Source organism: Erythranthe guttata, chromosome 2 (assembly GCF_056151865.1).
Source record: "Erythranthe guttata isolate IM_541 chromosome 2, IM_541, whole genome shotgun sequence".
Lineage (NCBI taxonomy): Eukaryota > Viridiplantae > Streptophyta > Magnoliopsida > Lamiales > Phrymaceae > Erythranthe > Erythranthe guttata.
Window position 1 is genome coordinate 4,131,050 of NC_142534.1, and position 15,817 is coordinate 4,146,866.

General features: G+C 31.1%; 1 protein-coding gene and 1 long non-coding RNA gene across 2 annotated transcripts; both read left to right on the plus strand.

The window, feature by feature from the left end:
- The first annotated feature begins 10,952 nt into the window (after window positions 1–10,952).
- On the plus strand, window positions 10,953–13,230 carry LOC105960584 (putative 12-oxophytodienoate reductase 11). Its single transcript, XM_012984775.2, has 5 exons — window positions 10,953–11,155; window positions 11,264–11,404; window positions 11,622–11,752; window positions 12,010–12,171; window positions 12,478–13,230. The coding sequence occupies exons 1-5, from the start codon at window positions 11,067–11,069 to the stop codon at window positions 13,080–13,082; spliced, it is 1,128 nt and encodes a 375-aa protein (XP_012840229.1). The 5' UTR covers window positions 10,953–11,066; the 3' UTR covers window positions 13,083–13,230.
- A 592-nt stretch (window positions 13,231–13,822) lies between these two features.
- Window positions 13,823–14,981, plus strand: LOC105960590 (uncharacterized). Its single transcript, XR_001173033.2, has 2 exons — window positions 13,823–13,962; window positions 14,258–14,981. It is a non-coding gene; the product is annotated as an uncharacterized LOC105960590 (long non-coding RNA).
- The last annotated feature ends 836 nt before the right edge of the window (window positions 14,982–15,817 follow it).

Genomic DNA, 15,817 nt, shown 5'->3' on the forward strand with positions numbered 1-15,817 from the left:
CTCATATACTTGTATATAATCTTATAATAATTTGAAAAATGTTGGGGGGCCATGGCCCCCCCTTTAGCTCTGTCATTGATGTCTGATGAAACTCTAGATCATTTTTTCTCCCCACCAACAGGCGATAGCAGCCACACACCTCAATATATATGTCGGGACCTTTTTATTTTTATTTTATGTGAATGAGTAATTATTAATTAAAATATAATATTTTAATAGAAGCGACAATTGTAAAGTACCTTAAAATTAAGGATAAATTCCACTTTCCCCTTTATACTTTGGCTCGATATCAGTATACCCCTACTACTCTCGATTGCATCGATTTGTTCCCTTGTACTTTGACTCGATAACACTTTACCCACTGCTACTCACAATTGCATCGATTTTCCCCGTTGTACTTTGGCTCGATATCACTTTACCCCATTCTACTTTCAATTGCATCGATTTGCCCCCCGTACTTGAAAAATTGTCTCAATGTGTGCGTTGCCGTTAGTTTTCGCACCTTTGATCTTAACACCGTTTGATCTAAGATTCAAAATTACAAAAAAGCCATCCCTCCAAGTTTAAATAATTATTAAAAAAAAATTAAAAAATAAATTGTGGCTGGCGTCGTGGAATATGTTTTCTCATTGTCTTGATTTTTTTTTTATTATTTTCTTTTTTGCTTTATTATTATTATTTTTTTATTTTTTAATAATTATTTATACTGGGAGGGGTGACTTTTTAGTAATTTTCAAACTTAGATCAAACGGTGTTAAGGTCAAATGTCTGAAAACTAACGACGAGGGCCACATTGAGATAATTTTTCAAGTACAGGGGGGCAAATCGATGCAATTGAGAGTAGAAGGGGGTAAAGTGATACCGAATCAAAGTACAAGGGGGCAAATCGATGAATTGAGAGTAGAAGGGGGTAAAGTGATATCGAGCCAAAGTACAATGGGACAAATCTATGCAATTGAGAGTAGAAGGGGGTAAAGTGATATCGAGCCAAAGTACAAGAGGACAAATCGATGTTATTGAGAATAGTATGGGGTAAAGTAATATCGAATCAAAGTATAAGGGGGGAAAGTTGAACTATCCTAAAATTAATTAATGTGCACATGTATATTGTACGCAGCCACACATCTCAACATTGTCGTAAATGTGTAGGGTTAAAGGAAACAAAGTTAAAAATAAGATGAAACCCTATTAAGAATATTACACAACAGCCCCAACTTGGGGTGAAAATGAAATAATAGAAAAGAAAACTTCCTGAATGAAGGCGCTTATTGTTAATGACCCCATATATATCTATATTTATTGTATCTCTATTCAGTCTGTTTTCTTTCTAATTACTTTCACACCAAATTTCGGCTAGTACAATCTTAATCCACTACCTTTATTTGTTACTGTTATTTTTATCTCCAACTTTCCAGCCTATTTTTTTTATAACTTTTCTTTGCTTCATTTATTTAATAATCAATTTCATATTATGAAAATTAAGTGTGTATATATTTTTTGGAATGAGTTTGTATTATTTGATTTATAAATGTTAATGTTGTTACAGATATTACTAATAAATTTTATTTTATTTTTTTATTAAATTACTAATTATTTTAATTTTCAAATGATATCATGTGTATCGCAAGGGGAAAAATGATAGTGTTAAAAAAAGAAAAGAAAATGATCTTGCATTACCGAAAAAAGGTAAATGTTAATGTTATAGAAGTTTTCAAGACCGAACTACAAGAGTTTTATGCTTAAAATGTTAAGACCTAAGTTCAATAGTTGAAAATAAATTTATATCAATTTTTCCAATACAATGAGATTAAAATTTTAGAATTAAACTATAGTATCTATCATTATTTGCCTTGGCTGTTTTGAATTGAAAAGACGAATATACTCTTATAGAGCCCATGTGAAATGCAAGTGTTCATTTTCGATTGAAAAGACGAATATGCTTTTATAGAGCACATGTAAACTATATCGACTGTTTTTCATTTATCATCTCCATGTGTCGTATAACTACTGGTATCCATTTTCGTTAAACTCTCTTCTAATAACCCAATTCATTCAGAATTTAATTTTGTTCCAAAACAAGATTTTAAATTAAAAGGATGTGCAATGGCACATCTTAGATACACTATAGATCCACTAACAAACATCGTATAGAATGGCTTATGAAAGATTAAAAACTCCAATAGTAGAAAATTATCTTCCAAATTTGTCCTTATTATATTTTTTGGAGTAAATTCTACTAAATATTAATCTGGTGACATTTAAAGAAAAAAAATATTTGTTAGTGAATATTACAATAGTAATAATAAGGAGCAAAGAACCAAAAAAATATTAAAAAAAAAACAAATAGTAATAATAATAATAATTTTATATATAAAAGGAGTTAACGCTAAGACAACCCTAAACAACTCTAATGTCATCTTCGTAATTACTTTTGATTTTTTTCTCTATCTTTTTTATTATTATTTTTTATTTCATTATTTTTTTCCCTACTAATTTTATAATTTATAGTTTACTTTTTTCGTACTTATTTTCTTTGTTATTTCGCTTTCTCTTTTAATGGTATATTTGTACTCTTATTTTATTGTGTTTTTTTTTATTTTATCGCTTTCTCTTTTAATGGCATATTTGTACTTTTATTTTATTGTGTTTTTTTTTATCGACTAATTTCTAATTTTCACTTATAAAAAACTGCACCGTACCCACGGGAAAAATCTTTATATATAAAAGAAAGAAACGTATCATAAGCAACTAATGGCATCTTTGTAACTATAATTTTTTTCTTTTCTTATTTTGTCTACTAATTTTCTAATTATGAAAAATACAAAATTTCTAACCAAATCGTATAAAATCCTTTCAACAGTAATCTCATATTTTTAAGTCATACATCTCTAATTAAATTTACACATTTTTTTGTTATATTTGTTTCTCTTCAAAGATTATAAAATTATATTTTCAATTATTTAAAAAACAAATCTATGTGTTTCTGTCAATTATGAATGTAATTGTTATTGTGTATATTTAAATAAATATTGTTATAATGTTTTGAAATGTTAACCTATGCATCACATGGGGAACAAAAATACTAGCAACTAAATCGGCTAAGTCATCCTAGATATTTTATTTAATTGGGTAAATTACAACCACTCTCTGAGGTATGGTCAAATTACGAAAAGCCTTCTCATGTGTGGGTAATTACATCCACTCCTCAACTATAAATCTTCTTACACGTCCACTCTTGCGGTTTCAAATTTAGTGGAATATTCTAGATTATATGGAATATTCTTAATTGTGTACTCATTTTATCTCATTCGAGCTCCATATTTTGAAGCTAGATGATCATAAGATGTGTTTTTAGCTTGCCTATATCAAATTGTGGTGCATCAGAAACTGTATTGTTGCACAAAACGAGTACAAACTAGAGAACATTCCACGGAATCTAGATGATTATCTTGAATTAGACACCATAAGTGTGGAGATGTAAGAAAATTCATAATTGAGAAATATATTTAATTATCCAAACACGAGAGATTTTTTTGTAATTTGACCATACCCTGATTGTAATTTACCCTATTTAATTTAACAAGTTTAAGTCAACCGTTATCAACAACCCTTGTGAATTGTGACAATCCATAACTGTGCAAGTACATGTACATCAAATTTGAGTCCTCAGTTGTCGCCTGCCACTGCCAGTGAGAGAGAAAATGATTTGACTGTCAAAATATATATATACAAAATCAATTCTTCATTCAGACAATTTCTGTTTTGCTCAAAATATTATTTCTGTTTTGTAGTAACGGTATCTTTTTTTTTTTTTTTTTTTTTTTTTTTTGAGTAAATTCAAGTCTATTACAAGAGGAAGTAGGGGAGGGGGGAACTCGAACCCTAGACCATTACCCTATTGGTAAAGGCCAGGTACAAATATCTTTTTCAAGATATTTGTATTCCATATTATCCGGAAAAATACAGTTTTCGTCCCTTAAATTTACTCCAATTTCACATTTGATTATTTATGTTCACAAAAAACACATTTGGTCTATCATATTTCATTCAACACTTTTAGTCATTTCCCTCAATTTTCCGTTGAAACTAATAAAATCAAATGTGTTCCCATTACTACTGTAACTGACGGACTAACAGTAAATTGACGAAAATTACCAAAAGTGTCAAATTATTAAAACATGAGGGACCAAATGTGTTTTTTGTGAACATGTGGAACCGGATGTGAAATCGTTACAAACTTAAGGGATGAAAACTGTAAATTTTCCCCATATTACTCATTTTAGATTTCTAATGCTGTCTTAAATAAAAAAATTCATGTTTCAATCTTATTAAGACAACTCTAATTATTATTTAAATATCTGTGATTACATTATTAAATTATTGAGGTTATTATATCTTTTAAATGCGTTTTTTTTCTTCTCCCTAAAATCAAAACACATTGATTGACATTCTTAATACTTGTGCGCGCAAATTACGACCACCCATGTGTTATAGTCAAATTATGAAAAAACCCATTCTATTTGGGTAATTACAGCTACCCCCATCAGCTATGTATTATCTTACGAAAATATCCGTCAAGAGGTAAATTTAGGGATGTTAAATCGGTAAAACCAAACCGAAATTTCGGTACGCCAACATTTCATATCGTTTACCGAACTGAATATACGATTTGGTAAGGTAAATAACTGAATTACATAATTTTTATGTAAAAATATTTAAAATGATGAGGTAGTTGTAATTACCCAAACAAGGGGGTTTTTTGTCCTCGTAATTTAGCCTTACCTCAAGGGGTGGCCGTAATTTGCCCATACTTGTGCTATTGTGCAAAAGGAAAACGACAATTAATAAGAAATGGAGGAAATAATTATTACTGAAACTTTCAATATTATTTGCTCTCTAATAAGAAGTACAAAATGACGAGAATTTGATTTGTCTCTCACATATGTTCTTTCTAGAATCCATGCATATTTAATAGTTTTTTTAATATGTATATATTATCGTAAATATAAATCGATAATTAAAATGGGAAGGAGGGAGTAAGACCTAAGTCAAATAATTAAAAAAATTATTATCAAGTTTCCCAATACAAAAAGATTTACATTTCAGAACTAACTATGGGGAGTTATATACTACACCGAGTAATTTATATTGAATGATTGTTGACCGTAGATGTAATTAAATAGTTACACAGTAAACACACATACACATGAAAGTATATATATATGATTATGTGCAGACACCCAGAGAAAATAATCGGTGTAGCATAAAATTTCTTATTAAACTATAGTTTATATCATTATTTGCCTTAGATTGTTTGAATTGAAAAGACGAATATACTCTTATAGAGCCCATGTGAAATGCACGTGTTCATTTTCGATTGAAAAGACGAATATGCTTTTATAGAGCACATGTAAACTACAACGACTGTCTTTCATTTATCATCTCCATGTGTCGTATAACTACTGGTATCCATTTTCGTTAAACTCTCTAATAACCCAATTCATTCGGAATTTAATTTTTTTTCCAAAACAAGATTTTAAATTAAAAGGATGTGCAATGGCACATCTTAGATACACAATAGATCCACTAACAACATCATATTGAATGGCCTATGAAAGATTAAAAACTCCAATAGTATCTTCCAAATTTGTCCTTATTATATTTTTTGGAGCAAGTTCTACTATATATATTTGGTGACATTTAGAGAAAAAAATACTTGTTAATGAATATCACAATAGTAATAATGAGTAAAGAAACAATAAAAAAAAGGATACATAGTAATAATAATAAGTTTATGTATAAAAGGAGTTAACTTTAGGGAAACCCTAAACAGCTCTAATGACATCTTCGTATTTATTTTTGATTTTTTTTTTTCAATTTCTTTTTAACTATTATTTTTTATTTCATTATTTCTTTTCCTACTAATTTTATAATTTATAGTTTATTTTTTCGTACTTATTTTCTTTGTTATTTTGCTTTCTCTTTCAATGGCATATTTGTACTTTTATTTCATTTTTATTTTTTTGTGTTTTTTTCTTAGTTTACCGACTAATTTCTAATTTTCACTTATAAAAAACTGCACCGCACTCCACTGGGAAAAATCTTTATATATAAAAGAAATAAACGCAACTCTAAGCAACTTATGGCATCTTTGTAAATATATATTTTTCTTTTCTTTTTTTATATACTAATTTTCTAATATGAAAAATACAAACTTCTACCCAAATCGTATAAAATCCTTTCAACAGTAATCTCATAATTTTAAATCATACGCCTCTTATTAAATTTACACGTTTCTTTTTTCTTTTGTTATATTTTTATCTCTTCAAAGATTATAAAATTTTATTTTCAATTATTTAAAAAAAAATCCTGTGTTTTTCGGTCAATTATGAATGTAATTGTTATTGTCATATATTTAAATAAATATTTTTTAATAATTTGAAATGTTATCTTATGTATGGGATGAGGAAAAATACTAGCAACTAAGAGGGTGTTTGACTAAGCTTATTTTAAACAGCTGATAAGCTCTTACGTCTGATAAGATGTTTTTAGAGCTGATAAGCTGTTACATCTTATTTTTATGATTAATATTTAGAGTGTTTGGATAATGAGATTATTTCTTATTTTTACTCATTATAAGATCTTAAATAAAAAGGTGGGGTAGAGGTCCTTATTTAAAAATATCTTATTTGGTCTCCAACAGTTTATTTAAAAAAAAAATTAGATCTTTTTTAAAAAAGTTTACCAAACACTTTGGAAGAGCTTATAAGCTCTAAAACATCTTATAAGCTCCTTTTAACATCTTATAAGCTTAGCCAAACACCCTCTAAATCGGCTAGTCATCCTAGACATTTTATTGGGTTAAATACAGTTTACACCCCCAAAGTATACCGTCTGTAACACTTACCCCTAAAATATCATTTGTAACACTTACCTCCTCAAGCACAATTTAATTTCTATTTTAAATTCTAACACCTTAAAAAAATTCTTTTACTGAAAGGAATAACTAAAAGAATAATTAAATTATACAATTAAAAATATCTTTTGAAAAATTCAATATTTAAAAATTTAAAAATATTATCTTGTGTTTGGTCCAATAAATAACATCTAATTGTTGTTGGACAGACTAATTGAATATATTAATATCGATAAATTTTAAGAAATCAATACATATATAATTACTAATAATCTTATATTTAAATTTATTTTAGTTTATTAATTTCTTAAAATATATTTTTATTCATTATTGTACAATATATATTACTTTCAAATTTTTTTCCAATAATTTAATTTTAGTTATGTTTCATTTTTTTATGATCTGAAAATTATTAGATTGTTATATTTATTATATTTTCAATTTTAAAATATGAAATAATTAATATTGATAGGAGTAAGTGTCACAAATGATACTTTAAGGCGTATGTATTCGTACAATATACATCGTTCAAACAGCGAAGTGTTTTTAACCCTATTTTATTTAATTTGACAAGTTTAAGTCAACCGTTTTCAACAACCCTTGTGAGTTGTGACAATACGAAGTGCACCATAACTCTGCAAGTACATGTACATCAGTTGTCGGCTGCCACTGCCAGTGAGGAGAAAATGATGTGACTGTCAAAATATATATATATACAAAATCAATTCTTCATTCAGACAATTTCTGTTTTGCTCAAAATATTATTCCTGTTTTGTACTAACGGTATCTTTTTCCAGATATTTGTATTCCACGTTATCTGTCACTTTAGATTTTCAATACTGCATGAAATATAATTTTCAATGTTTTAATCTTATTAATACAACTCTTAAGTATAATCATCTCTTATCCAATCATTAAATAATCGAGGTGCCCGCATGAGTATATATAGTTCAACTGGTTTTGGGATGATAAGTTGGTGCAAGGTCCTAAAATCGAATTCTGGCAGCCGCAGTGTGCGAAATTCAACTCCAATGAGAATTGAGTCATTGTGGGCATCGGATCCGGGTCTGGTACCCTAACGAGCCGTTGAGTCACCATAAATTTACATTTCTCCATCAAATACTTATCCGGCCAAGAGATATAGCCTTTGGTGTAATTAAATGATTTAGGTTATTTTAGTCTTTTTAATGTGTTTTTTTTTCCTAAAATCAAGACACCTTTATTGACATTTTTAATGCATGTGCAAACTGGAAACGATAATCAGGGCCGGCCCTGGGATTGGGCGAGCAGGGCCCACGCCCAGGATCCAATTTCATAGGGGGCCCAAATTTTCAAAATTTTAATATATATTATATACTTTTACGTGCAAAAATTGTTTTATAATTAAAAAAAATCATTTTTCTATTTTATTAATAAAAATATTTCTACTCTTTTATTCTTTTTTTATAAATTTATTTTAACAATAGATTTGAAATTTAGAGTTTTTTTTATTCTAACATTTGTTTTACAGAAAAGTGTTTTATCTAGATATTAATATTTTCAAACTTCTATTTATGAGGTTTATATTAATAAATAATTTAATTATATTATTTCATTAAAGCTTAAGATGTGGAGAAAAAAAATTCGAACGTCGCCCCTGAACTATCGAACAATTATATTCTCGCCCCGGGCCCCCGAATACGCCGAATACGCCGGACCGGCCCTGACGATAATTAATTAGAAATGGAGGGAATAATTATTACTCTGAAACTTTCAATATTATTTACGCTCTAATAAGAAGTAAGAAGTACAAAATCGCGGAGAATTTGATCCGTCTCTCACATTTGTTCTTTTTTCCGAATTCTTTGTTACAATTTTTTCGTGAAAACATACGAATACCCTAATATTAATATTTGGGCAAATTACGGCCACCCCTCGAGTTAAGGTCATATGAAAACCCCCTCATGTTTGGGTTATTACAGCCACCCCTCAATTATGTATTATCTTACAAAAAACCCCCATCAGAGGTATTTAAGGATGTTAGTTCGGTAAAAAACTGAACCAAAATCTCGGTACACCTACATTTCATACCGTTTACCGAACCGAATATACGATTTGGTTCGATAAATAACCGAATTAAGTAAATTTAGTTGAAAATATTTAAAAGGAGGGAGGTAGTTATAATTACCCCAAACAATAGCGGTTTTTTCGTAGTTTGACCTTACCTCGATCAAGAGGTGGCTGTAATTTGCCCTTAATATTTTGATTTTGGAACTTTTCACACAGAACAATATTTCTTGGACTTTTTTTATATAAGATTTTTAAATTGGGACTTTTTCGATATTTTCCCTAATATTGTTGTATGAATGAGGAAATACCAGAAAGTCTCAATTAAAAAGTCTAGAGAGGTAAAAGTTTTCAGTCAGAGCATAATGTGACAAATTAATCAAACGACTAATAGAGTTTTAGCTCCATACGTAATTAAAGAAATAGTGATCGAAGGGGATATATCATATATATATACTTACAGTTGAGTCAATGAAAAAGTTCAAAATCGTTACGCTATCTCCAATAAAAGACCCACGAATCTTCCCAACGAATTTTATCTCCCATTGATTCTCAATAAGTGGAGGAGCATCTAAAAAGGATTTTTTTTTTTTAAATTTATTTTCTCTTTAAAAATAAATTACAATCAAGGCTTTCTTGTTGTTCATTAGTTGGGGGTAAATTACAACCAACCCCTGATGTATGGTTAACTTACGAAAAAATCCCTCATGTTTGGATAATTACAACCACCCCTCAACTATAAATCTTCTTACACGTCCACCATTACAGTATCAAATTTAGTGGAATCTTCTAGAAAATATGGAATATTCTCAATTTTGTACCCATTTTATCCCATTCAAGCCCCACATTTTTAAGCAAGATGATCAGAAGATGTATTTTTTTACTTGTACATATCAGATTGTGGTGCATCATAAACTGTATTTTTACACAAAACGAGTACAAACTAGAGAACATTTCATAAATTTAGAAGATTCTATTTAATTTGGCACCATAAGAATTGACGTGTAAGAAAATTCATAGTTGAGGAAGGTAATTATAATTATCCAAATATGAGGGTTTTTTTTTCCCGTGATTTGACCATACCTCCTCAGGGGGTTGGTTGTAATTTACCCTTATTAGTATTAAGGGAAAACAATTCGGTTAATTAGAAAGGCCAATTTTGATGCAGAGGTGGCGGAGTCGGAATTGTGTGGGGCCAAGTTTTTTCGAACCAAAACGACGGGGGAGTTAAACCTCTAGTTATGCTGTGATGTGCGATGAATTTTGGCGTTTCGAGGTCGTTTAGGCCTTCAAAACGACGTTTTTGCTATTTTAGGATTTTCTTTAAATAATTCATACTTAATTCTAGAAAATTCGGATTTGAATTCAACAAGTTGGGATGTTTCAAATTTTCGGTATTCTATTAGGTTTAGGAGTTATTTCGTTTTTTTTTGCCCTTTTTGGTAATTTTCTCGTTTTCCTAGTTTGATTAGGTTTTTTCGTTTTCTTTAGTATAAATAGTTGCTCTAGGATTTATTTTTCAGCATCTTTAATTATCAATAAAATTTCGGAGTTTTCTCTCAATTATCTGGTGGATTCCAGATTTATCATGTTCTATAGGATTAATTCGTAGAAATTAATTCTTTATAGTGCTTCCGTTCTGCGTCAAATTTTTATATATTTTTTTTAATGTCGGCATATAAACCCCTTTTAGATGATAGAGGTAGCGTTCGTTAGTTTTTCCATCAAACTTAACCATGCGCGTATCACACTTTCAAAGGGGTCATCTGCAAAAATTAACATAAGCATAACTGCATAAGGGGAGTCATCTAAAAAAAAAAAAAAAAAAAAAAAAAGTATTTTAGCGTTTGGTAGGTGCAATTAATTTTAACAGAAAACTAAAGGACGCCACCCTATTAACCACAACGGGGAAATAGCTACCTCAATTAATTGAATGAGTTATGGAGATTAAACACTTCACATATGGCATTAATTATTTATTTTCTGAGCTTTTATTATCCAACTACATGTACAACGTGAAATATATACATAAACTTTTCAAGTTATATATATATATATATTTCCCTTCTTCACATTTTTGACATAGAAATAATAAGTAAGAGTGATGGCAGTTCAAAATAATAGCATTACTACAAGTCTAAATGTTCCTCTGCTTACTCATTTCAAAATGGGGGAATTTGATCTCTCTCACAGGTTTGTTTTCTCGGCTCTTCTCGAAATTCGTAGTTGTGAAAATTGGAATGAAAACATAATTTTTCAAGATTGCGATCATAATTCTGGTGTTTTGTTCTTGAACACCAGAATTGTGCTGGCACCACTAACCCGAGGGCGGTCGTACAAGAACGTGCCGCAGCCTCACGCGGCACTGTATTACTCTCAGAGAGCAACCGAAGGCGGTCTTCTCATTACCGAAGCAACCGGTGTATCCGACACTTCACAAGGGTACTTTTTTTTTTTTTAATTGGCCTACAACCGAATCTAACGAGAATAGAACCCTGCACAATATATTTTTTTAAAATCTTTTCTGGAATAAAAATCAAGTTCAATGAATTTGTTATTGTAATTGAATTCGAAAACCTTCGTCGCTGATCAAATCCTCCCATCCAAATGCAACCTTATATTAATAATTAATTATTTCAAATTTAAATTATATATATAGGTACCGAGATACACCCGGGATTTGGACAAAAGAGCAAGTGGAGGCATGGAAGCCAATTGTAGATGCAGTTCATCAAAAGGGTGCCATCTTTTTCTTGCAAATATGGCATGTTGGCCGTGTCTCTACTTATGGTATTATATGCTATTATACGGGAATTTAGATACTACACCTGGATATTTACACTAGCTGAATCTAAACTTTAGATCTACACATAATCAAACACACACACGTCTATGTATATGTGTGTTTAGTGGGTAGTTATTTAATCAGATCTACGGTTCAAATCCACCCGGTGTTAATAACTAGGTGTAGTAGCATTTAACTTCCCTATTATACTTACATACTTGTTTCTAAAATGATGTTTAACTCATTTTTATTTGGTGATAAGATTTTCAACCCAACGGGCAAGCTCCAATCTCACCAACGGACAAAGGAATTACACCCGGCCTCGACGGAGTAGATTGGGCCCCACCTAGACAACTAACGAAAGATGAAATCCACGGTCTTGTCAATGATTTTAGGGTCGCCGCTCGCAATGCTATGGAAGCAGGTTTCGTGCCCTCTTAATTCCAATTGTAAATTTTTTTAGATGGCTCCAAACGTTTGTTAAGTTTCAATTTCATTTACATAATTCGAAAATTAATTTAAAACTCTGATATACAAACACAAAATATCTCCACTAAAATACAAATATATACTTTTACTCCGCCATTTTTTCGTTTTTTCCTGAATTGAATTGAATTCAGAAACATGATTTGACTGTTACAATAAAATGTACATACCTCCTTCCACCACAACTTATCATAATATAAACAAAAATTACTTATTTTTTTTTTTTTGTTTATCATGCTTCTAGGATTTGATGGAGTTGAGATTCACGGAGCAAACGGCTACTTAATCGAACAATTCCTCAAAGATCAAGTCAACGACAGGACAGACGAATACGGTGGGAGCTTAGAAAATCGGTGCCGTTTTGCATTTGAAATAGTGGAAGCAGTGATCAAAGAGATCGGATCTAATAGAGTTGGAATAAGACTATCTCCATACTCCGATTTTATGGAGTCGATCGACTCCGATCCCGATGCATTAGGCCTTTACTTGGCGAACGAACTCAATAAATTCGACCTTGTGTATCTCCATGTGATCGAACCGAGAGTTAGAGGTGCGGAGGTGCTTCAAGGGCCGGAAGATGAATATCCTCATAAGCTACTTCCAATGAGAAAGGCTTTCAAGAATACTTTTATTGCTGCCGGTGGATACAATAGGAGTAAGGGTAATTTTGCCATTTCTGAAAACTACGCGGATTTGGTTACGTATGGACGCTTGTTTTTGGCTAATCCGGATTTAGTGAGAAGGTACGAGTTGGATGCTCCTCTTAATAAGTACGATCGGAGCACGTTTGGCATTCCGGATCCTGTCGTTGGTTACACTGATTATCCATTTCTTGATGAAGCTAATTAGGTGTAATATGTTTGTTCTGTACTATGTTTTTTGATCTTGTGCATCTAAATTTTTATGTATGTACGAAGTGTGTCAGGGTGGAAATCGGACGTAATGGATTGGAAATGGCTTTTTCTATAAATATATATATTTTTTTTGGAAGTACAAAGTGGGTTCTAATTTATTGTCCAAAAAAACCGGAATGCAAAAAATCATTTAGATATCGGAATGCCTCGGATTCGGCGGATAAAAAATTTCGGAAATTACACTAGTTTATAATCTCTTGTTCCAAATTCGGATACAATGAAAATTTTCACAATACTTTTCTATCTTTTTTGAAATTTTGCAGGAAAATGCAAAAAATTCCAAAAGAGAGTTTGACAAAACGGAGTAAATAAAAACACATGTAGTAAGAACTAAGAACAAATGGAAACATATATTTTCTTATAAGGAAAAATGCAACATAAAATTCATGATACCAATTAATCTTTTCTAAGGTTTATATTTACTTGACCCTTCGATTTTTATATTTTTCATATAAAATATAGGATGAATTACAGTTTGCATCCCTGTACTATCGAAAATGTCGCATTTACCCCCTGTACTATCAAAATCTACAAATACCCCCTGCTTTTAACAGTCAATGAACAAACATTTGACAGTGTTAACTTTTACTGTGCAATTACTCTTCTACCCTCATTTTTACACCTGATGAGTGTCGAAATTTCTCCAAGTCGTTTCATTCTCTCACAACAACACACACTCACTCTCCGCCTCTCGTTTCGAATGTTCATAAGGCAAAAACTCTCACAAAAATCTCCCTTTCTCTCTGAATTTTCGCGAAATTGGTTTGAAGAACTATTGTACGAGTGCATTCGAAGGACGCTTACTGTAGAAGAAGGTAAGATTTTCAATTCTAGGATTTTTCTCATCTTAGCCGTGAACCTGTGTGGTTACAGTGAAAAGTTTTTGGGGTTCTTTAATTCGATGAGCTTTGAAGGTTCAGGGTATGTTCTTGAGTAAACTTAGGTTTTTTTTTATTGTTGTCGATTTTTACTGTTAGTTAAAATTAGGGTTTTTTGTCGATTTTTACCATTCGTTGAAATAAGGACTGATGTAGTTCGAAATGAGGGGTTTTTCAGTTTTTTTTAATGGGATTTTATTGATTGAATTCTTTTTTTTTTGTTTTAATGCAGAAAAAATGAATGATCAATTGTTTACTCTTAAGAACCACCGAGGAGGGAGATTCACAGTTGATGGTTTTGACTATATTGGAGTTGATGGTTCCAGAAAAATAAGACATATAATGTTTGGATCTAAGACACGGTTGTTGAGAATTTGAACCATTAGAAGGCAGTTTAGCATGAATTTATTTTAAAGGAAACGAAGCTGGAAAAAAAATAGGAATTGAAGTTGAATAAAATGCAGACAGGGAGAAAAGAAAATAGGAGAAAAACGAGGAAAAAAGAGGGAGAAACCATAGAAATATTTGGAACTAAAATCGAATCAAAAATCGGAATTTTCGATAATTTTATATACCATTCTAATTTCGTTCTCCAGGGTTCAGCGGAGGGTGGTTCGTACTTTTCGCGAAGGAAATCGATCGGCAGATGGACTTGCCGAATGTGCACATGCTCACAAAGAGAAGAAGCAATTTAAAGAGACAAGCGATCTCCCTCGCCATATTAGGTCACTATTTCTTCAAGATAGGATCGGAATTCCTCAGCTTCGTACAACTTCAAGATGAAAAGGACTAGATCCGGCAGGTGGAGTGGGGATGAGAAATTTCGATATTTGCACTTTCAGCCTAGGTGGGGTTCATTTAGGAAGTTTCCTTTTCTATTATTCCATTTTCACCCCAAGTTGGGGCTGTTGTGTAATATTCTAAATAAATGAAAAGTTTCGATATTTGCACTTTCAGCCTAGGTGGGGTTCATTTAGGAAGCTTCATTTTCTATTATTTCATTTGCACCCCAAGTTGGGGCTGTTGGGTAATATTCTAAATAGAGTTTCCTTTGATTTTTATTGCCATTGTAGGGGTACTTTTTTTTCCTTGTGTAGGTCCACAAGGATTTAACGCGACCCCAAAACTCTTTCAAATATTGGAATAATAAATCTTTTTGGGCAAAAAGAAAAAAAATAATAACAATAATTTTGTTCCAAATAAATTCGGAAATATCAGAAATTTTAAAATTAGGATGAACTCAGTTGCATAAGTTATCAAGGTATAATATTTGAAAGAAAAAAATTAAAACAATAATTAGGAATTAGAAAAAGAAAACCCGGTTCAATCAGGATTAACCGGGCCAATGTTAAAATGTGTATTTTCCAATAATACCCTTCTTGTTGTTGACAGTACCACACGCGCTATGAGACAAAGCTATAACCCTGATCCATGCACGTCAGTCAATGTTGACATGTGTGGCTGCGTACAATATACATGTGCACATTAATTAATTTTAAGGTATTTTACAATTGTCGCTTCTATTAAAATATTTTATTTTAATTAATAATTACTCATTCACATAAAATAAAATAAAAAAGTTCTTACATATATATTAAGGTGTGTGGCTGCTATCACTTGTTGGTGGGGAGAAAATGATAAGAGTTTCATTTGACATCAGTGGCGGAGCCAGTATAGGGCTAAAGGGGCCATGTCCCCCAACATTTTTCAAAATTCTTATTAAATTATATAGAAATATATGAGGCGTTAGCATAGCCCCCTGTGTAATTTCTAATTGTTCCAAAAATCTATA

Bases quoted from the DNA above. Each gene is read 5' to 3' on its own strand.
- LOC105960584 (XM_012984775.2), top strand. From the start codon at position 11,067: ATGGCAGTTCAAAATAATAGCATTACTACAAGTCTAAATGTTCCTCTG. The intron at 11,405-11,621 runs GTACTTTTTTTT...TTATATATATAG, and splicing joins GTATCCGACACTTCACAAGG to GTACCGAGATACACCCGGGA. The intron at 12,172-12,477 runs GTTTCGTGCCCT...TCATGCTTCTAG, and splicing joins TCGCAATGCTATGGAAGCAG to GATTTGATGGAGTTGAGATT.